The sequence below is a fragment of the Pan paniscus genome, chromosome 8 (genome assembly GCF_029289425.2).
Source record: "Pan paniscus chromosome 8, NHGRI_mPanPan1-v2.0_pri, whole genome shotgun sequence".
Classification (NCBI taxonomy): Eukaryota; Metazoa; Chordata; class Mammalia; order Primates; family Hominidae; genus Pan; species Pan paniscus.
In genome coordinates this window covers 82,092,586-82,114,574 of record NC_073257.2, presented here as the reverse complement: position 1 = coordinate 82,114,574, position 21,989 = coordinate 82,092,586, and the positions used below count along the sequence as shown (strand labels likewise).

At 50.9% G+C, this 21,989-nt stretch overlaps 1 protein-coding gene across 1 annotated transcript in view; it reads right to left on the bottom strand.

The window, feature by feature from the left end:
* Nucleotides 1–262: 262 nt before the first annotated feature.
* Nucleotides 263–21,989, bottom strand: part of LOC100973165 (collagen alpha-1(XIII) chain) — an 87,173-nt gene continuing 65,446 nt past the window's right edge. The window contains exons 31-39 of the mRNA XM_008968922.4: nucleotides 21,749–21,829; nucleotides 18,437–18,472; nucleotides 15,265–15,318; nucleotides 13,715–13,768; nucleotides 12,095–12,130; nucleotides 6,439–6,525; nucleotides 5,382–5,459; nucleotides 2,364–2,402; nucleotides 263–707 (exon numbers count right to left, since the gene is read on the bottom strand). Coding sequence (XP_008967170.2) covers nucleotides 705–707; nucleotides 2,364–2,402; nucleotides 5,382–5,459; nucleotides 6,439–6,525; nucleotides 12,095–12,130; nucleotides 13,715–13,768; nucleotides 15,265–15,318; nucleotides 18,437–18,472; nucleotides 21,749–21,829 — 468 coding nt within the window. The 3' untranslated portion in view covers nucleotides 263–704. The remainder of the gene's footprint in view (nucleotides 708–2,363; nucleotides 2,403–5,381; nucleotides 5,460–6,438; nucleotides 6,526–12,094; nucleotides 12,131–13,714; nucleotides 13,769–15,264; nucleotides 15,319–18,436; nucleotides 18,473–21,748; nucleotides 21,830–21,989) is intronic.

Below are 21,989 nucleotides of genomic sequence, written 5' to 3'. Positions count from 1 at the left end.
TAACCCAACAGCAAGAGCAAATGGCTCCTTTGAAACCCTGGGTGCCCTTAGCACAACTGAACCTAAATGCTCACACAGCAAGCACTGTGATAAACTTGGGATCTGTAACAACATACATTGCTCGATAAAGTTCCCCTCCCTCCCTTTGTTGAACCTCACATTTCAAAACCTTACTCCACACTTCTGAGGACCCCTACTTCTGGGAATTCCTGCTTTCACAGGAGAGAATGTATTTAATATAATGATTAATCAGGATCATGAATTGCCATGTTTCATTTCTTTTAATAATGAAAATCCATAAGGGTTTAAAATACTCTTAGACACACCTAGCTTAGCAAATATCATGGACCTCTACATTTATGTGAATTCACACATGAGCTAGCCAGCACCTCAGTTCTGGCTGGCCCCCTTTGGCACCAGGACACAATAATTTATTAAGCTTCGATACTTAATAAGTGTGCACAAATATCATGCAGACATTACGACCAAACAAAAAATGTATTAGAGACATAGGCTTATACAAAACATCTTGTAAACAAAAGGGAAGAGGTTGATATTTTCTGTACAAAATATGCAGGTTTTTCTTTCTTTTTTAATAATCTGTAAGATGCATCATACTTCTGGCATTTTCAAAAAGTGAAAACTGTATAAAAATAAATATTCTATGTACAAACACACACACAGGCAATCCAAGGTTAGAGGCATCACTGCAAAACAAAAACAAAACAATGTTCTGTTAGTTTCAGTGGGTCTGCAGAGGTTTATTTCCTTTGTAGGAAGGGAGGTAAATCTTGTCCTGGGTTGGATGGGAGTTCTGGACAGGAGAACTGTGGGAACCCTGAGCCCCTAGGTGAAAGAAACTGGTGGCGACCTTAGCTCCCTCAAGGGAGGAAACCAAGTTCACCTCTCTGTGAATCCCCTTTGTGGTCACTAGAGGGCACTCTCTTTCTCTGCTGCCTTTGGAGGCCTGATTGTTGTAACCACTGCATTGTCCCAGATTGGACTTAAGGTGTGAATGAGTAGTCTTGAAGCTCTCTGGTTGCTTCTACAAGACATTGCAGCTCTTGGTAGTGGCTGTTCTTCCCCTGCTAAGCACAACCATTTCTGTCTCCTAACCATTGGCAGCAACCTTAAAGAGGAAATTTTTTTAGGGGTCAAGGGTTCGGAGGTCTTATGACACCTCTGACCTGCTTTTGTGGTGCTTTAACTAGGTCTAGGTGGAGCTTGGCAGGAGGACGAGGCCAGGCTCCAGGGATGGATTCTGGGGAGGCATCTCTCTTGAGTGTTGAGCTTTTCCTTCTTGGGTTAGGGGGTGCTTTAGGTATCCAGGCAAGTAGGTGGTCAGCATTGGCCTGGGGTCTTGGTGGTTTCACCACTTTTACCCAACCCAGTGCACTAATGAGATTCTGGCATCTTAGTACAGGGGAGCTTGTTCATCTCATTGTAAGTGTGACTCTGCTGCCACTGGAACAGGACTGGATTCATTGAGCACAGATTCTTGAACAGGTTGGAGTCTCCGGTCCCTTTATGAGGATGAACCTTGAGACAGTGGTGGTGGGGGTTGGTGAGAAGACTTGGAGTGACAGGCAAGGTGGAGGGAGACGGTATGGGGCAGCATAGTGGCTGCCACCATTGCTGGGGACCAAGGCGGGTCTTCTGGATTAGTTAGCAAGCAGATGGCCTCTGTCTGCCTGGGCAACCCTGTGCTCTGGGGAGCCATGGTTGAATGGGGCGATCACATGCAAGGGCACAGTCCTATGATGTCAGACTGCTCTAACAATGGCAAATGCCAAGGCCAGTGTGAATCAATGAAAACTCATTGTTGGTAGGAACTCTGGGAGCCCAGGAGCGATCTGGCTGCAGGTCACATGTGTGGTGGCATGAAGCTCTGCCAGCTTAAATGCAAGGGGAGTGGTAGAGTGGTGAGGAGCACAGCCCCTAGGGGAGGCACAGTAGCATGTGAGTTCAGAGTGAAAGCAACTGAGCTGTCCTACATCTAAGACATGTCATCACGTGGCATAAACGACCTTAGAGGAACTCTATGAGTGATGGTCTGGAACTCCTTGGGGAAGTTCCTTGGGGGAAAGACACTATGTACATTGAACACACAAAGCATAAAGATGTCACCTGTGTGGCTGCATGGACATTCCGCGTAGGGTTTACTGATGTTCTAAGAAGCATTTTAAAATGTTTGTTAACAGCATGCAGTGTATGGGATGTTTAATGGGCACCCTGCCTTTGAGACGGTGACTATTTGACCTGTGTCTTGCTGCCTCATCTGTAGCAAGGCAGAATGGAAATTGTGGAAGCTTTATGGCACTGTTGAGAACAGAGCCCCAGTGCAAACCAATGGGAAGCCTTACCTTGTTCCAGCAGCCTTGGACTGGTAAGCCATCTTCGCCCTGCAAGGAGAAAGGAAGGCAGAGGGCTCAGACTTCCTGCAATGGTCCACCAAGTGGGCAGGACAGGGGTAACAAGGGCCACACACATTTTGGCAGCTGATCAGGTTATGGCCCACCCACTCTTGTCTATTTCTTTTCTCTACTACAGGTCAGAACCTCAGAAGGAGGTGGAAACAAATCCGGCTATTTTCCCATTGGTTAAAGGTCACATGCAGCTATAGTGCAAGGTCAATAGGGGCTGTCCTAGCCTGTGGGACCAGCAAGCAGAGATGTCCTTCCGTGCCACGAAGAAACAGTCTCTGCTGTGGCCCTATGGAGTGCCGGCTGCTCACGGGTAAGCCACTCAGCACAAGGGGGCCTCAGTTTCCTCCTCCATAAAACCTTGGCAAGGACAGTTGCTTGACGTGACCGCTAAGGGCCTTCCCAGCCTTCTCATTCTCTTGTTTGTCTCTCTTCCTAAGCACAGGGAGGAGGACATGTAGACAGTCCTTCTTTGATGATTAATCCTGGGGTGGGGTGAGGGGCATGAAGGGACAGGCAACCTCATGAGTATTGCAGGATGGCCCTGAGATGCCTTTGGCAAGAAGACAAGGGTTCCTGGCGAAGCCTTAGACCTTGCTGGGAATTTGGGGGTGAAGTGTAGTAAAAACATGGGAATCAACTGCACACCGTCGGTCTCCTTTGTTGGTAGCAACCATGCAGCTCCTTTAGCCTCAAGATGTTCGTGTTCTGCCCTTGGTGATAGAAACCTTCCTGAGTTTTCTTGGGCCCTCATATCCTCTCCTTGCTGGCATACCCTATGAGGAATCTAGAAATCTAGAGACCCAGTGGGGAAGGCGAGGCTGGGCCAAGGGCAAAGGTCTGGTTCTCAGCCCAAGTCTGCTAGACAGGCAGGGCAGACAAGGAGATGGACATGGGGCTTCAGGAGACCCGGAGCAAGTGCTCAGTCCTGAGGGAGCTTGTGGAATGAGAGTCCTCTGCTGCCCTGGTCTGACGTCATCCACCCACGCCAGGGGCTGAAACCTCTCATCACCTGGCATTCAGCAGGGATTGGTCCCAATATGGAGGGCTTAGGAAGTCTGGTTATCTTGTAGTAAAACTCATGAGCAATAGCTACCCCTACCCCTCAAGCCCATAATAACACAGAGGAGGAGGCAGAGTGAGAAACAAGGGGAAGACACTTCCCCGGTAAAATTAATAGAAAATTGACACATTGATATGGGATGTTATGGAAGAAAATGCCATTTTACATGGAGAGTCAAATCAGGGTGACCTTCATTTTCCCCTCTGGGTTGGGGAGGGGATTGCAGGGGGAGGAGGTGCATTCCACAGTTTCAGGGTGACCCTGTGCCCCTTCCCCAGCCTGCCATGGTGCGGTATGACACACGTCACATGGATGCTGGGAGGGAGAGGAGCCTCTGCGGGCCAGAGCGGCATTCCCATTGGTGTGTGGATGGTGGCAGGGGGATATGGAGGGCAGGGCAGGCAGAGAATGAAAAGTAATGTATGGTGAGGAACAGAGAGGCCAAGGCAGCTGCTGGCAGAACTAAAGGTGCCCAGATTGTGGGAGGGGATTGTGGCTGAGGGAAGACCTGGCCAGTGCTCAAGGGAGCCCCTGCGGGCCAGAGCAGCATTCCCATTGGTGCGTGGATGGTGGAAGTCCTGGTTGAGAAAGGTGGCTGTGCAGTCTGCAAGCGCAGGGTTTGGCAGGACCAGCAGGGACAGGAAGCATGCTACCCGCCTGCTTGCTCTGCACTCTCCTTTTGTTGCCTATGCTCCTCCTAAAAAGTCCCTACTGCCCTTCAAGGGGCTCTACGACCACCTCTCAGGGTCACACAGCATAATTTCTTATATCTTTTTCTCTTTTGTTCAAAGAGAATTCCTGTGTGACCCCAGGGCGGGGATGTGAGACCCCAAATTCTCTTATTACTGGTATGATAAAATAGCTCTTGAACTCCAAACCTATTGGGGAAATTTGGGGAGAGCTGTAACCCCTTGAGCCTTGGAGTGAAGTGTTCCCTTCAGCTTCTTTTGCAGTAAGAGGATCAGCGTGGAGGCCTAGACTGTCCATGCCTAGAGAGGGATGGGCAGGCGGGAATAAACTGCTACCACTTCGCCTGGGACGTGCTTGGAAGAGAGGTCCTTAGCTGTCTCCCTGCCTCCTCCTTAACTACATTCTTGACCTTTCCGTCTCTCCCAGACTCTTCAGTAAGAAGCCATCTGATCATGAAAGAAAGGGACGAGGAAGGGTCTGGTAATGTCTTTGGAGATTTAAGCAAGAAGGACAAACCCTTTAGGATCCGAAAACCTAATCCTGGACCATCCCCTAGTTCTGATGGTGTCACCTGGGCAGCGACCCACGATCCAACCTGGAAGAATAGGCAGGTGGCCCCTCCTCCAGCTCACTTCTAGAGCTTCTCAGTCTACTCTGTAATCATGCCCTTCTGTCCCCCAAATCATGTGATGGAGGGGCAGGGGATACAGGGCTGATCAGGCATCTCATTCACATGTGTCGCTAGGTGTTCAGCCAGTGATTCTGAACTAACTTCACTGCCTGAAGGGAAAGAAGTGAGTCATGGTTCTGAGAACCAGTCCAGAGAATCCACTTTCCTAGCTGGTATCTGGTGGCAGCTTTGTCTAGAATCAGCTTGGAGATGAGTATCAGAGGCAGCCAAAACCAACTTCAGGGTGGGAGAGCTGGCTGGCATCAAGTGGCTGTGCTTTAGAGGTAGCTGCAGCAGGAAGCCAGGAAACATCCCAGTAAACTTTGCATGCAAGAGGGTGGCATGACTGGGAGCCCCCAGAGTACTAGCCTAGGCGGGGTGACCCTTGGCGTTTACAGAATGAAGAAGTGGGAAGTGGAGACTGGGGTGGGGATGGAGGAGGAGTGTGGAGGGTGGCTGGGGAGAAACCCAGTATGAATCACACACATGGGGAAGCCCAAATCGGCCATGCAGGCAAGCAAGGGCAATGCCATACCAATGGGCATGGGGCATCCAGTCCGTCCAGCCCTGGTAACCCCGGCTCCCCTTTCTCTCCTTTAAAACCTCGGTGTCCCTGTTCACAAAACCAACCACGATGATTATTCAGGTCAAGGCTGGCCAGCTCCAACCATGGAATAGAGAGGCCCAGTCCTACCCTGGCCAGGATGCAGGACCCTTGAGGCATCTACAAACAGGGGCTAAATCCCAGGTGATCCCCCATCTCCCAAATCCAGCTTTTGTGCTCTCTTTGTGCTCTGGAGAGTTCAGCTTTGCACACATACAACCTGCCCCCTTTCCGTTGATCCTCCTCTCTCTACAGACTCACTTAGTGTAAACACAGACAAACTTCAACTTTAGTGCATCATAATTTTTAGAACCTTCAAATGGATTCAAAGGCACTTGAGAAACCCAGCAGAAGTGCCTCATCATTAATTGCTGGCTCTTTTGAGAAGGCTTCCCATGGGGTGTCTGTCTGACTACCAGTTCTGGTCTGCAGCTTTAAAGGTTTCAGCTGGATGGCTGGTGAGTGTTGGGAGGCTGTGCATTAGAAGCCCCTCATCTGGCCTTGTTCTGCCCAGTTTTGAGCATCAGTGGCCCTGAGGAGACGCTAACTCTGGTGTCCTGCATCCTGATCAAGTGAGGATTCAGACAGCTTGAACTACTGGCCCACAGAGGTGGCCATGAAACGAAGAAGGCAAATCCGTGGCTCACAAATGCTACACTGGTTTCCAAAGCCATCCTGGAGCTAAGAGCTGAGGCCTTCCCTGAAAATCCCTTTCCTAGTGGTTTCCTCACTTCCACACATCGATTGCTCTGTATCTTCAAAGGAAAAGGATTCAAAGGCAAGGGATTTAGCCAGAATTACTTGCAGCTGTGGTTATAAAGCAACTCCAACAGCGGGCAGAATTTCACCGGTCAAATGAACAGAGAGATTTTGGTAGCCTCAGTGTAGACATTTGGTTCTCATCTTAGTTTATTTGCCTTCTTTGTTTCCAACTTACAAACCTCAAGGACAAAAACCAGAACAATGCAAGTGATAAACAAAAACATACCAATGGGCAGGGGGCATCTAATCCAGGCGCTCCTTGGTCTCCCTTATCCCCTTTAGGCCCTCTAGAGCCTTTCTTCCCCCTCTCCCCCTGTAAATAATGGTTTAGTCCGAGAAAAAAAAACAACATCAAAACTTTAAGATCATTCATGTGTTAAGGTTAAAGACAGAAAAAGAAAAATAAAATTAAAAAGGGAAAAAGAGATGCTTTAAATTAGGATATTGTCCCCAGTAGGATTTGGAGTCAATACCCACCTCCTCCCCACCCCCCAGGAACCTGAGAATTTGGCTAAGGTGGGTGGGAGGGGGAGGGGAGGACAGGCAGAGGGCTCAGAGCTGCAGGTGCAGGGAACCACAGACTGAAGATTTTGGTGGCCGGTTTTGCTAATACTAAGCCCAGCGTGGGTCTGTGCTGAACACAGTGGCTAGGGACCAACTTCCTTCTCTTTGAGTCTGTTTTTGAAAGGCTTTGGGGTGAAAACTTTTTTTTCCCCAATTAATGTTTATCCTTTTGACATTCTATTAGGAGGCAAGGTGATTTTGCTTGGAGTCCTGGGATGTGTGTGAACATAGCATGTATGAGTGTATGCATATATGTGCTTGTGCACGTGTGTGTATATGTATGTATGAGTATACAGGTATGTGCTTGTGTATATGTGTGTGTGTGCCCACGTTTGAGTGTGTGTGGGTATGTGCTTGGGCACATGAACACATGTGTGTGCCTTTATTATGCATTCCATTATAATAATATAATATGTGTCCATGTGCACATATGTATGCGTGTGTCCAGAGCTCACGGATGGCCCCTTGTGCTCAGCTGGGTTCTCCTGTTCTATCTGTGTCTCTGGTTCATCCTGGTCTGAAGTCAGACAGTTATTTGTATATGAATATGTTGGTTTAAGGAATTCATTTGTTTCTGAAAAGCTACAGTAAACATCATTTTTCTAAATTGAATCCTATATTGTATGTGTCAGAGTCTATTTAAAGAAGGGCTGTGGGGAATTCTTTTTAAAAGTGAAGCATCACTTCTGTAATGAATTTGCATTTGCATTTTTATATGTGTTTCCTAAAAAGGGGGCTCAGTATGCCCCTAGGGAGTCTTCCTGGGAGCTCCCCTCCTCTATGGAAGGGGGATTATCTAACGCTTGGGGACTTCAACAGTGTCACTCCAGGGTGACACTGAATGCTGGGCAGCGTATTAGAACAAAGGCTTGAAGTCAGAGTTGGTTCTGACAGTTAGCTGCGTGACTTTGTGAAGTTACTTCTTTGAGCCTTAGTTTATTTACCTGTAAAATGGGTACAATAATACCTGCCTCAAAAATTTGTTGTGAGGCTGGGCATGGTGGCTCATGTCTGTAATCCCAGCATTTTGGGAGGCCAAGGCAGGAGGGTCACTTGAGGCCAGGAGTTCGAGGCCAGCCTGGACAATAAAGCAAGACCTCATTTTTGCAAAGAACAAAAAAATTAGTCGGGTGTGGTGGCATGTCCCTGTAGTCCTAGCTACTCAGGAGTTTGAGGCAGGAAGATCACTTGAGCCAAGGACAGGAGTTTGAGGCAGCAGTCAACCATGATTGCACCACTACACTCCAGCCTGGGCAACAAAGCAAGACCCTGTCTGAAAAAAAAATGTTGTGAGTTCTTTGTGCACATTAAATGCTTAATAATGGAATATAGTATGTGCACATTAAACGACAGCTGCTTCATAATGATAATAATGGTCATTATTTCTTTTTAGCCAGTATAGGAGCCAAAGGTTGGGGTCAGAGGTTGTCATGTGCACTGTTCCTGCAGTGGAAGGCTGCAGGGTAGATGTTCATTAGAGGAAGGCAGAGGATAAGAATATTTTTGGCTGGGCACAGTGGCTCATGTCTGTAATCCCAGCACTTTGGGAGGCGGAGGCGGGCGGATCACTGGAGGTCAGGAGTTCGAGACCAGCCTGGCCAACATGGCAAAACCCCATCTCTACTAAAAATACAAAAATTAGCCTGGTGTGGTGGCACTAGCCTGTAATCCTAGCTACTCGGGAGGCTGAGGCAGGAGAATCGCTTGAACCCAGGAGGCAGAGGTTGCAGTGAGCTGAGATTGTGCCACTGCACTCCAGCCTGGGTGACAGAGTGAGACTCTCACAAACAAACAAACAAACAAACAAAATAATATTTTTGATGTTCCTCCAGATCTTCGGAAATTACTCAAATTTCTCTATTTCAGAGGTGGTCTGCAACTGCCAGTGCATTATTCTAAATGAATTTTCTAAAAATGCAAATCCTTACTTAGAAAATGACATGCGTTTAAATATGTATGCACATATTAGGTATATTCCCATCGGCCTGAAGTTTTGTCTGCCAACAAGAACATCATGGCACAAATCATCCCCAAATGGTAGACCAGCAAAACCACTAGCTATTTGGGTGGGGAAGCCCCCTGGTAAACTCTCTCAGGAGTGTGGCCCCTCATTCTCTGGGTCATGAGCAGTTTCCTAATGAAGAAGCTGGGCAAATCTGCCAGAGTGGGGGATCCCAGTCCAGGATACCCCGGGGGTAACAGAGGGTTGGCGTGTTCCAGACTTTCACAACAGGTAACGGACACTATGGGGAGTTGTGTTCTAAGAATCTGTGCAATTGCCCCAAATCCGGTGTCCTTTGAGGCTATTAGAGTAGTAACGTTGCCTGCATTCTCCCTGCCTCCCACCCCCAGTGACACAAAAGAGACCCATTGCACAGAGGGAACCCTAGCTGGTAAGGGAGAAAGGGGCAAATAAAGTCAAGGGGCAAAGGCTTCTTAAAAACATAAGTAAATGTCTAACAGTGGACTTTGGAGGAGATAAACTGACAGCTGGTGAGGGGGAGGGGAAAGGATGAAGGACGTGGGATTATTATAATGGAATGAACATATCTGGGGGGAGAAGCAGTAAAGGAAGAGGCCAAAAGAGATAGTGGAGGAGGAAGAAGTGAGGAGACAAGACGGACTTAGGAAGTGAGACATACACACACACGCACACACAAACACATGCACACACACACACGCGCACACACACACACGCACACACAAACACATGCACACACACACACACAAACATGCGTGCACCCCCCACCCCCCCAAAGTTGGGCATCTCAGAGAGCAGAAGCAGCCTCACTGCATGCACATAGACCTTTTCAGCTGGCTGGTTTGCAGGCAGCTCCACAGTAACATCCAATTTTCCTGAATGATTATATTGCCAGATTCATGCCACCCTTTATCTTTTGACTGATTTCTTACCCTAAAGGTGGCTCCCGGGCCAAATTCACAGAGCTACTTAGGGGAAAGGGAAGCACCCTTAGTGACAAGGTCAGGATATTCTTTCCACTGGCGTGTGTGTCCCTTAGAAAGCTCCTGGTCTGGGGCTCTGGGCCTTTGCCCACCATGACAAGGACTTTCCTTCCATGAACAGGAAAGAGGCTCTGAGACCATCCTTTGATGGGACATGGAGAAGCATACCTGTAAGGTTGTATCTTGGTTCACTGTAAGATAAAACAAATCTCTGGGCCAGGTGCGGTGGCTCATGTCTGTAATTCCAGCACTTTGGGAGCCGAGGCAGGAGGATCACTTGAGGTCAGGAGTTTGAAACCAGCCTGGCCAATATGGTGAAACCCTGTCTCTACTAAAATACAAAAAATTAGCCGGGCGTGGTGGCGCATGCCTGTAGTCCCAGCTACTCAGGAGGCTGAGGCAGGGAAATCACTTGAACCCGGGAGGCGGAGTTTGCAATGAGCTGAGATCGCGCCATTACACTCCAGCCTGGCGACAGAGCAAGACTCTGTCTCGAAGAAACAAAGAAAGGTCAGAATGGGAGGCAAGATTGAGGGGAGACTCTTCCAGGACATTTGGGCATCCTGAGAGTCAAATCCCTGGCATGAAGAGGACAAGCTGCCCTTGAGTTGGAAACCTGCTCTTTGGGAATAAGTCAATTGGCTCTTTATGGTGTGCTCAAAAGAAAGGTGCGTGCCACCTCATTGTTTTCTGAACTTGACTTTTACTAAGTGACACATTCCTAATTTGTAAAGGGGATGGAGGAAAGTGTGTCAAACATCGGGAAGGGGAAGGGGAATAGAAATACTTTCCCACTGATTCCTGGGGCCTCCGTGGATGACTGAATAACCTCAGTTGCTGCAGCATCAGAGCCGCCAGCCCCCACCCTCCCTCTGTCTGTGACAAGGGTACTTGTCCTGCCTCCACCTCTAGAGCAACATGGTCACCGTCCCTTGAAGGACCGATTTTGCAGCCTTCAAATGGCTCAGTGTCTCCAGCCAACTGAAAAAGTCTGAAGAAGGAGGTTTAGAAAATACTAATTGAATATAATAAAGAAAACTAGAACACGTCAGAAAGACATTTGAAAGGAAGTTAGTATGCCAATGAAGAGGTGGAATGATCAAAGATTTTAGAGGCCTAAATCCTTTGATGCCACACTGAGGAAAGTCCTTCCCAGCGTGCTTAGAGCATCTGGAAGCAGGTCTGTTTATTCCGGCGGTTTCCAGACCTGGTCTTGCCATGGGCAGGGGTGGCGCTGCTGCTCCCTCTTGTTTATAGAAGATGCGGGACAAACTGAGCTGCTTTTGACCAGCTGCCAGTGAAGAGCACTTAGGAAAATGGGAGTGCTCAGTAAATAGATCTTGAGTTGAAGAGAATGGAATTCACTGTTGCCAGATAGGAGCATAGGCATTCTGGCACTTTCTGTGCATGAACGTGGTATCAGTGTGCAAAGATCAGCCACAAGACCTGGGTTCTGGAGACCGTGTGCTCTTCCTCTAACTCTCCATGGGATCCCAGAACACATAATCATTGTCTGGGCCTTGTTTCTCCATCTGTTCCTTCTCCTCTAAGCGCCTTGGATTTTAGGACCCGCTAGGAGACACACTTGGTTTCTAGGGGGTGTGCCCCCCACTCCAGGAAGCCCCATGATGCAGCAGCAGATGAGACCCTCCAGAGGGGAACCCAAAGGCCATCTCTTGGTCAGATGTAGTTAAATTCTCCCTGCTGGGCCCAAATGCTGAAGGCTGTGGCCGGTGCCACCCCCTGTTATGTGGCTGTGGGTGCTGTGGGCATTTGCTAAGTGTGTCCTGGTGAAGATGGCAGAAACCAAAGGGACAGCAAGGGTCTGAGAAGGCACAGTCCTTTCAGAGCCCTGCCAACTCTTTCCAAGAGAAATAGTGGCTGTAATATTTTTTAAAAGGGTTGGCTGCTTCCAACAGCTGTCTGCTTGTTCTTGGAGCTGGAATTTATTTTCTGTCTCACCAGTGGCCTGGAATGCCTGGCAAAACCAAGTTTCAGAGGGCAAGGACAAGGTAGCAATGGATCTAAAATGATCACGTAGGGGCCCACAATCAGGGCAACCTAGAAAGAGCTGGACACATGGATCTTGTTGCTGGATGGCAATGCTAAGCTGGTGGCTGCCATGGGATTCAGTCTCTCCTTGCTGTGTGGAAAAATACAGGCTTCCATGTGAGGATCAGGCCCCAGGCTCCCTACATGCCACAGGTTAAGGCCCTCCTTGTAAAGCCTTTCAATTTAGGATGACTTATCAGGAAAAACTGTTTGCCATGTTGGTCAGGAATCACCGATCGATCATTCCACCCCATGATGAAGACATTAGTAACCAGAGCACGAGTGCAGGGGCTCAGACTCACCCGGTTTCCCTTGTCCCCGGGTGGTCCATGTAAACCCTGCAAGAGATCAGAGGAAGAAAGGCATGTTAATGAGGACGCACAGGCCAGCTGTACAGTGCTTTCTTCCAGGCTCATCAAACTCTCCCAATGCCTCACTCACTGGAGACAGGTTTAGTTATTCCCACTACATGGAAAGGGGACAGAGAAGCAAATCGCTAAGAAAACCTGACCTAGAGGCAAATGATGAGTTCTGGGCAAAGCCAAGAACACACTTCAGGCCAGGCACGGTGGTTCATGCCTGTAATCCCAGCACTTTGGGAGGCCGAGGTGGGCGGATCACGAGGTCCAGAGATCGAAACCATCCTGGCCAACGAGGTGAAAGCCCGTCTCTATGAAAAATACAAAAATATCAGCTGGCCGTGGTGGTGGGCACCTGTAGTCTGAGCTACGCTGGAGGCTGAGGCAGGAGAATCGCTTGAACCTGGGAGGCCGAGGTTGCAGTGAGCCGAGATCATGCCACTGCACTCCAGCCTGGCGACAGAGTGAGACTCCGTCTCAAAAAAAAAACAAACAAACAAGAAAACACAGTTCTGGTTTTCTCACCTCTCCAGCCCAGGTCCTGGCCTGTGGCTGGGTTCTCCCGAGGTCACTACCGCAGGTGAGGGGTCAGTTCTGAGGATGCGCTTGTGGGGGCCAGGAATGCTCTAGGCAGAGGGGAGTTCCCAAGGCTCTCCTGCCAGGCTCTTGCTAGACCCTCTTTTCAAGGTGCAAAATGCTCTTCATTCTACAGCTAGGGGAATTTAGCACGAGGCAAGCCTGGCCCAGATGTGCGTACCTGGCCAACACACACAGCCTCCAGTGGATGGGAAGCTAAAGTGCGGGCTCTCTCAGGCAGACAGTCAACTTCTGTAACACAGTGGTGGGAAAGCATGCTGTGATGGAAAGCCAGGTGTCCCCTGCAAGGCCCAGCTGCTCCGCTCATGAAGCCTCTCCTATCACAGGGGTCTGGATTTGATTCTGCCCCTTCTGAGGGCAGGGGCCATGGCGCACACTTTGCTGAGGGCAGGCTGCACTTAACACAGTGGGAGGGGCTACATCCCATTACAGGGTCCCCATGGCAGAGGCCCTGGTCCTCTCACAGCGCAACGCCCAGCAGGGCATGCTAGCCTATCACCAGTTGCCTCTGGGCAGCTTTGTCTGTCATGGAAATGAGAGTTCTCCCTTGGCCCTGGATTTGTGCTCCAGGCCCTAGGTGTTTTTTTTTTTTTTTTTTTTGGTTTGTGTGTTTGTTTTTTTGAGATGGAGTCTTGCTCTGTCACCCAGGCTGGAGTGCAGTGGTGCTATCTCGGCTCACTGCAACCTCCACCTCCTGGGTTCAAGTGATTCTCCTGCCTCAGCCTCCCGAGTAGCTGGGATACAGGTGCGCACCACCACACGTGGCTAAGTTTTGTATTTTTAGTAAAGACGGGGTTTCACCGTGTTGGCCAGGATAGTCTTGATCTCCTGACCTCGTGATGCGCCCGCCTCGGCCTCCCAAAGTGCTGGGATTACAGGTGTGAGCCACCATGCCCGGCCGGCCGTGGGTATTTCTAATGGGGGCAGGGGTGGGAGGAGAGGAACCTCTGATCCCAAGAGACTCACAGGAAGCCCAGCTGCTCCCGTTGGTCCTGTCATCCCAGGGTCTCCTTTGCTGCCCTGAAATGGGAGAAAGAAATGCATGAATCCTGCCAGACACGGTAACAATCTTCCTTGCCATTTTCTACTTTGGTATGAAATACAGGAAACCTCTCCAGTCCCCTCAAGAGCCCTCCAGGAAGCAAGGGCTATGGGAAAGGTGGGGTGCTGCTGATGCGAACACTGCCTTGGGGAGGGGGCTCAGAAACCCCCCTCACTCTCCCTCCAGCAGAGCCTATCCCCCAAGGCCTCCCAGAATGACCCGTGGTGTCCTGGGCCTGGCTGGCCTGAGGCTGAAGCAGGGGCGAAGAAAGCAGGACAGGAAGGCAGGGAAAGAGAAAGGGAAGAGAAAGAGAGCTTTGCTTTCTTCTCCAGAGCCTCAAGGGTCACCTCTCAGAGCAGCCTCCTGGTTTCCCCAAGCTGGTGGTCACGGAGAAGCTTGTGCCCTCTGCAGAAGCTCCTGCCCTCCCCACCTGAGACAGAGCCAGCAAGGTGGGCACATGGGGAGTGCAGGGAGCTGCACACACAGGCAGAGAACTCGACGGATGCCCACACAGGGACCTCCGAGCCCTGAGTGTGTAGAACCCAGGGGCTGGCTGGGAAGAGCTGATATAGAAAGACACAGCTCCCCTGCCTCCACTCAGCTGACACCCTCCACCCTCACCCTCGGACATGCCCATTCCAGCAGGACAGGCCGGGAACTGCAAGTCCTGTGACATGGCCAACGTCCATCGACAGCGACCGTGGGAGCCTGGCCTATGGCTCTGGCCTCCTGACTTCTTGCTGTCCTCCAGGAATTATCTAAACACCACCTGGCCCTGTGTTCCATGCAGTTTCCCTAAATCATTACAAAGTTTAGGCATGTCCAGTGACAATGGCGCCCAGGGCCTTGCCAAACTGAACCTGAGATGGACACAAGGTGGCCAGAAGCCAAAGTGGAGGAAGTTCTCCAATTCCTTTTTTTTTCTTTTCCTCTTTTTTCTTTTTCTTTTTCTTTCTTTCTTTCTTTTTCTTTTTCATTTTTTTTTTTTTTTATAGAGATAAGGTCTTGCTCTGTCTCCTAGGCTGGAGTGCAGTAATATGATAATGGTTCACTGCAGCCTCCACTTCCTGGGCTCAACTGATCCTCCTGCCTCAGCCTCCCAAGTAGCTAGGACTAGAGGTGTGCACCATCATGCCTGGCTAATTTTAAAAAAATTTTTTGTAGAGTCTGGGTTGCGCTATGTTGTCCAGGCTGGTCTCAGACTCCTGAGCTCAAGTGATCCTCCCACCCTGGCCTCCCAGAGTGTTGGGATTACAGGTATGAGCCAACGTGCCTGGCCTCTCCATCTCCTTGATCCCTCCAAGTCTTGTCAACTCATAGCTACACAACCAGCACCCCCTGTCCCAGGCTGCTGTGAGGATGACCAGGAGAAGAGATGGAAGAAGGAAGGCATGAGGGCTGAGACCCCTGGTGTTGGGTCCCAGGCATGCCTCTCCCTCCTGGCCGCCCAGGCCCCTGGCTCAGTGACACTCACCCTCTCGCCCTTTGGTCCCGCTGGGCCTGGAACTCCAATTGGTCCTGGAGTACCCTGGGAAGGGGAAAGAAAGCAGAGGTGAGGGTCCCCACACTCTGGGGAGCCCTGGGTGCCCCACCTGATGCCTAGAGATGAGCAAGGTCCAAGGCCCAGTTTTCAGGGTTGGCGAGGCCAGGCTCGTTCAGGGCAGTCATTCGACTGGGCCGTGATCCTCTTTGGGTTCAGGGGCTGTTGGGGAGAGAGCACCTCCCCATGCCTCAGAGCCAGATTTGTGGACTGAAACCCTTTTGCTTCACAACCAAGCTTGCCAAGGCTGAAAACAATGGGAGAATGGTTGCTTAGTTTTGCTCCCAGAAGCACTTGGGAGGGAGTGGACCCATCCCGGGGCAGGGGCCGGGGGCTGGCACCCTCTTTGCTTTGCAGCTCCACATGCAGCGGGAGGGTCTTCATGCCACAGAGATGGATGCGGACGCACACACAGGGGCAGACGAGAGAGGGTTGTTCAGCCAACACCCACCCCACCAGCCCACCGCAGACCCACAGCCCTGGCCTCAGCCTCTGGCCGGGGCCTTCTCGCCCCACTCACAGGCCTGCGGAACTGGCTGGATCGGGGGTGAATTAGGGTGCCTCAATGTCTGCACCGACACCGGCCTGGCAGGGAGGCATGTCATGAGCTCTGCTAGCCCGGGGCTGGGGGCGCTGGAGCCATTGGAGCTCACGGCTTAGACACGGAGCATCAGGGCTTGCTCTGGCCTCCTCCAACATCTTCCCACGTTCCCAGTTCACAGCCTGGCCAGACCAAGTCTCTAGTTCAGCGTCTCCTGTTGTTGGCCTCAGATGAGGACAGGAGGAGTTGACTTGGGCTGTGGACAGTTTCCTGTGCTCTGAATGTATCTGTGAATGGCGGGGCATGACTTACTTCACGTGAGACAAAGAGGGGAGTAAGATGTCCTCAGGGCCCCCCTTTGCAACCACAAGGGAGGAAGGAAGGCTGCAGGCATCCATAATAGCACAGCAGAAAGAAAAAGGAGGCCGGGCACAGTGGCTCATGCCTGTAATCCCAGCACTTTGGGAGGCTGAGGCGGGTGGATCACCTGAGGTCAGGAGTTCAAGACCGGTCTGGCCAACATGGCGAAACCCCAACTCTACTAAAAATACAACATTTAGTCCAGCATGGTGGCGGGTGCCTGTAATCCCAGCTACTTGGGAGGCTGAGGCAGGAGAATCGCTTGAAACCCGGAGTTGGAGGTTGCAGTGAGCCAAGATTGCGCCACTGCACTCCGGCCTGGGTGACAGAGCAAGACTCTGTCTCAAAAACAATAAGGAGTCAGCTCGGGCCAGTGGTTCGGCACAGTGCCATGGAGTCATGTGGCTGGCCTTGCCTTGGAGGCCTACAAACTCCTGGGTATTGGAGAAGCTCCTTAGCCTTGCCGAGTGTCAGTTTCCCCGTCTGTACCACGTGTGTCTGCCTCCTTGACCGTGCCAGGTTTCCATGCATGAATGCATAGCAAGCATTTGGTGCTGAGCCTGACACGTAGGAAGTGCTCAGTAAATGTTAATATTGGCAGGGAAGGCTTATTTTTTCCCCACATTTTCCCTTAAAGTTAGGATACTGATTTTATGAGGAAAATAAAGCCTCAGTTCCTAAGGGACAGAGTGTATGAATTTGTACTGCTTCCCTCGGTCTAACATAAAAGGGAGAAGCCATTGAGAGGAAAGTCTTGGTTTCTCTGATTGCAACCACAGATCATCCCCGAGCCCTGCCCCACACCTGAGACAGGTTTGCTAGGTGGGAAAGGATGGAGAGGGAGGGACTGTGGCGAAGGAGCAAAGCCATAATAACTCCTGGAAGCCAGGGCATGCTCTCTGCATGTAAGGGTTTACAGTGTGAACTCCATCAGTGCAGGGAGGTGGGGGGCTCTGAAGAAGTCTGTCATCTTGGGCAAGCCATGTCACCTCCTATTTATGAGGGCACAGAATAGGCATTCAGTAGGACGGGGCTGTCACAGAGGTCTATCTTGACCCTCCTACCTCTAAAAGCTCTGGGCTTCTCTTGGTGCCAGTTGCAAGTGCCCCCGGCCACCTGGGAAGACCTGTGAGCCTGTGCTTCAGTGCGTCCCCTATGCTGCACACATGAACCCTGGCAAGGTCTCGCCTCCCCTGAGGGTGGCTCCAGCCAGCTAACTAGAACTCCATGCAGGCATGGGCAGATGTGGCCTTGAAAGCCCTCTGCAGGACAGAGCAGGGCCTCCCTGGCTGGAAGGGGCTGGGTGCACAGAGCTCTCGTGATGGTGTCCGAGCAGGGACTCGAGACTTGAGGGCGAGTGAGCTCAATACCCTGGGAAGGTTGACCTCAGAGGGCGCTCAGGGGAGGGACCGGAGGTGGACAGGAGGGAATTTTCCTCTGATCCTTCAGTTGTTAGTCATAAGCAGAAGGGCCAGGTGCTTTCTAGTCAAGAGTAAATGATGCCTGTTTTCTGGAATCAGAAAGAATGGAGGAAGAGAGGACCCAAGTATGCCTCACTTGCTCTGTAATGAACCGCCATGTTGGGTTGCAGGGCGACTGTGCTGTCATAGGCAGTGCAAGGGTGGTTAGAACGTGCATAAGACACAGAGCTGGGACTGGCTTCTATGCTTCTGCAGGCTACTCCTGTCCTCAGCCTTCAAAGCTGTCCTACCCCACATATACCAGACTGGTGGCTGCACAAGACTAGGAGGCCCTCGTGGGAAGACAGGAGATGGACAGAGCTCACAGCATGAAGACAACACAGCATGACGGGCACACACAGACACTGGTGTGTTTGGTGGGGAGAGGCCATGGCTCAAACCTCCAGGGCTGGGCACCCAGGCTGGACTCAGCATTCCTGTGGAATCAGGAGCGGTGCTGCTGGAGTGGCCTCCCACCCCACACCTGGCAGGTTTGAGGTCCCTGGTTGTATTCTGTGGACCCTGGTTGTATTCTGTGGACAGGGGCATTCAGATGAAGGCCAGCCATATTTGGTCAAGAGGCCAGAAAAGGCACTTCAGAGCATCAATGGCACCTTTCTGGTGTCGGAGGTGGGACCAAGCATGATTCACTGGGAAAATGAGGCCACAGTGGGACAGACAAAAGGGATCACAGGCCAGGTGTGGAGTGGAGTGGGGTGAGGGGTGATGGAGAAGTGACACTCACCGGTGGCCCAGGCCTGCCGTCCAAACCTGAAGCTCCCTGGACGAAGGGCACAGTTTGACCAAAAGAAGGGGAAGAGAGGATTGGGAGGGAGAAAAAGGGAACAATGGGGAGGGAAGAGGTGAGTAAAGCAGTGACTCTGGACAGACATAAATGCTGGTAATCAAACAAAACTGGAGAAATAAGCTTGGGAGGACAGGGAATGGTATTTACATGGAAACCAACGAAAACATGGAGACACTGAATGCAGTGGTTGGCTGCTGAGCAGGCTGGGTGGAGGTCGGCACAGATGGCCACCTGCTCCTCCCGCCCCCTCCTCTCCTCTCTCCCTTTATTCCCTCTCAGAAACCCCTCTCCCTTCAGTGTTATGGGGAAAGGGATACAGAAAGGAATGCTTAGAGAGATGTCTTGGAATCAGAGCTGTGCACCCTTCCCAGGACAGGTTTCACTGGGGAGGGGCCCCAGGTGAGGATGGCTCTCCCAGCCTCTTTGCATTCCTGTTTGGATCAGGCCATGCTGGGGCGCCCCTGAGGGTCTCAGCCCTGGGTGACAGCACCCAGTTGTGAAATCTGGGTGGGAGTTGGTCTGCTTATCCTTCAGCCTGGGGGAATGAGTTGGCTCTTAGATAATACTACAAATGATGCCTGACATTTCACTGGCACTTTACAGTCTGAGATGCTCAACCTAAACTCGATCCATTCATATGCTCCCAGACAAGGGCTCTTGTGTAGGCAAAGGCTTTGGAGGCAGCGGCCTGGGACAGAGGTCTAAGGCCATGTATTTCCCAGAGCAAATGGGCAGCAGGTGGGAAGCTACTGAGACCAACCTGCTATCAGCACCCTTACTTGCTGTTGTCCAGTGAAATACAAGGCTGGTGGGTCGGGGGTCGGGGGGCGCTCCTGTTCCAACCCTGGGTTATGAAGCTGCCTCTGAAACCCACCCAGGAAAACCCAGGGACCCTTTTCTAATGATTCCAATGTGACAAGTCAGGGAGAAGGCAGCAGCAATACTCTGGCCTGGTAAGGACTGAGTGCTTGAAAACTGCTTCCAACTGAGCCTCAGCCTCAGAATTTCAAATGAAAAGGAAGTCCCTAGAAGAGGGAGGCAATGAGCTGCTTCTTCATGGAAAAGGTGTTGGGTAGAAGGACTCTGCAGGGACTCTTCTCAGATTTAGGACCACACGATTCTGGGACCGACCTTGACTCACTGGGCTAGAGAGCTGTGGTTCTCAGCCCTGGCAGCACATTAGAATCTCTTGGGGGCAATGTTAAATAAAACAGATGCCTGGGTCCCACCCCATCCCAGCCCGATGCAATTCAAAATCTCCAAGAGCGAAGCCGGGGGTGATGGTGAGTTTGAAAAGCTCTCAGGGGATTCCAGTGTGCAGCCAGCATTGAGAATTGCTTCTGCAGGGCAAATGGGGAAACACTCCAGGATATGCCTGGAGAAGCAGGCTGCTACTACATAGAATAAAACATCCAGGTGAAACCTGGAAACAGAATGGTAGCTAAATATCCATGTACTTTAAAAAAATGCAGCATTAAAACTCAGTTGTCTTGAGAGGTCTGGAGCAGAAAGCACAAATTAGAGGCTTTCAGGCCATATGTGGGCCACTGACATATTTTGTATGGTCTGCAGTGTTGCAAATAATTTTGATCTAATGTTAGAAAATGGAAAGATTTCACATAAAACACCAGATGTTTAACTTCCTTTGAAAAATAGGAAGATCCAGAAATACCAGCTCCGCCTTCCTCCAAGGCAACAGTCAGCTGAGCTGAGAAGGGACGGTTCCCCTTAAGAAGGGATACACGGTCTCTAGTGAACCACAGTCCCCTCCACTCCCTAGTGTCTCCCTCAGGTTTGTGTCAGTTGTCTCATATGAATGCTTGTTCTGTTGTTTACTTAAACTAAAAAAAAATACTTCTCTGTACCCATGCCTCTATCAAAAGTGAGAAAATTAATGATAGAGTAGGTACTTTGTCTTTCATCTGGCACTTTCCTTGTTTATATTAATATTACCTGTTTGGTCGCTGTGCCTTTTGCATTTCAACCCCTGACTGAATTCTCGAGTGTTCATCAAGGTCGTTGGGGCCATGAATGTGGATAAGAAGAGGTTTGTGGTTGAGTGGGGCAGGAAGGCTCTTTAATAGTAAGGAGCACTTAATCATTCCAGACACAGCTTAAGACATGGGAAAATGCCTGCTAAAGTCATCACTTTTCTGTAGTCTGTCAAGCAGATTGGCTTCTTAAATATTCCTACCTCGAATGCATTCATGAGGGTATAATTATACCTCCTGCATTTGCTGTTTGGTTGCTGTGATTGTATTAACCAGGCCTTCAAGCTCTGCCAGGCGGGGGTAACTGGGCTTTCCATTGTTTCTCTGCTCTTTGTGGCTACCTGGGGTGGGAACTGGCCTTGAGCCCAGGACAGAGGAAGCCTGAGTGGCTGGAAGGAGTCGCTTTGCAAGGCCATGGCCTCAGAGCAGCCTCTGGCTTGGCCACCAACTTTGTATGTGACCTCCGGTGACCCACTTTCTTCTCTGGGACCATCAGTGAAATGATGAGATGGATCGCTAACATCCCTTCCAGCTCTTGGAAAAATGCCAACCTCAGTGGAGGGTTAGGGGGCATGGAGCCCGGGCTCCAGGGAGGGTGGTGGGATGCGCTCACCTGTACACAGGTGAGGCAGTGAAGAGGCCATCAGCCCTATCCAGCCCAGCCCCATATCATGACATGTGAACACCTTCTGAGCAGCTCCCCACCTCTGACCTGGGGCTTCTGGCTCTGGGCAGGCTGAGATCAGAGATCTCCATGAACCCAGGAGATGAATGGCCTTGGCCTGCTGGGACCACAAAGTCCGACTTTGTCTGTGCCTTTCTGCAATGACCAGTGCTTAAGAGGGGAGAGCAAGAGTTCTCTTGGGGTCCCTCTGGGAAAACGGACTGTAATGGAGACTATCTTCTTGTCCCACTGCTTCCAAACCCTCCAAGCTTGGCCCCGTAAAGTCAGCAGGCTTTGATTGCTTCTGAACCAGGCTCAAGCAGGGCCTGAAGCTGCCCTCCCAGCTCAGTGCCCCTTGGGGTGGGGGAGCCTGTCTTCTTCAGCATTGCCTTTCCCCAGCACCAAGGTGGGGCCTGGGCCCAGAGGAGGAAGAGAATCAGAGCCTGTGGTCTTGCCCAGGTGGGAAAGACAAACCACATGGAACTCTGGATGCTCAGACTCTAGAACCTTAGCTTTCCGCTGGCTGTCCCCCAGTCCCAGCCCACACCCCTGGCCCATCAAACCCACCAGTCTTGCTGGGTCCAAGGTACTTACGGGTAGTCCCAGGGGACCACGGTCTCCTTTTTCTCCCTGGACGCCTTTCTCTCCTTTTGCTCCATCTAGTCCTGCTTCCCCCTGGAGGAAAGGGAGAGGGGACGAGATCACACAAGGACATGTCCCAGACAATTCATTCTTGCATTCTGGGGTCCTGGAGGCTGGGGTGGCATTTGTAGAGGAAGGAGGGGTCAGGGTGGCAGGCTGAGGATACCAAGAATCCCTGAATTCTTAGCCTACT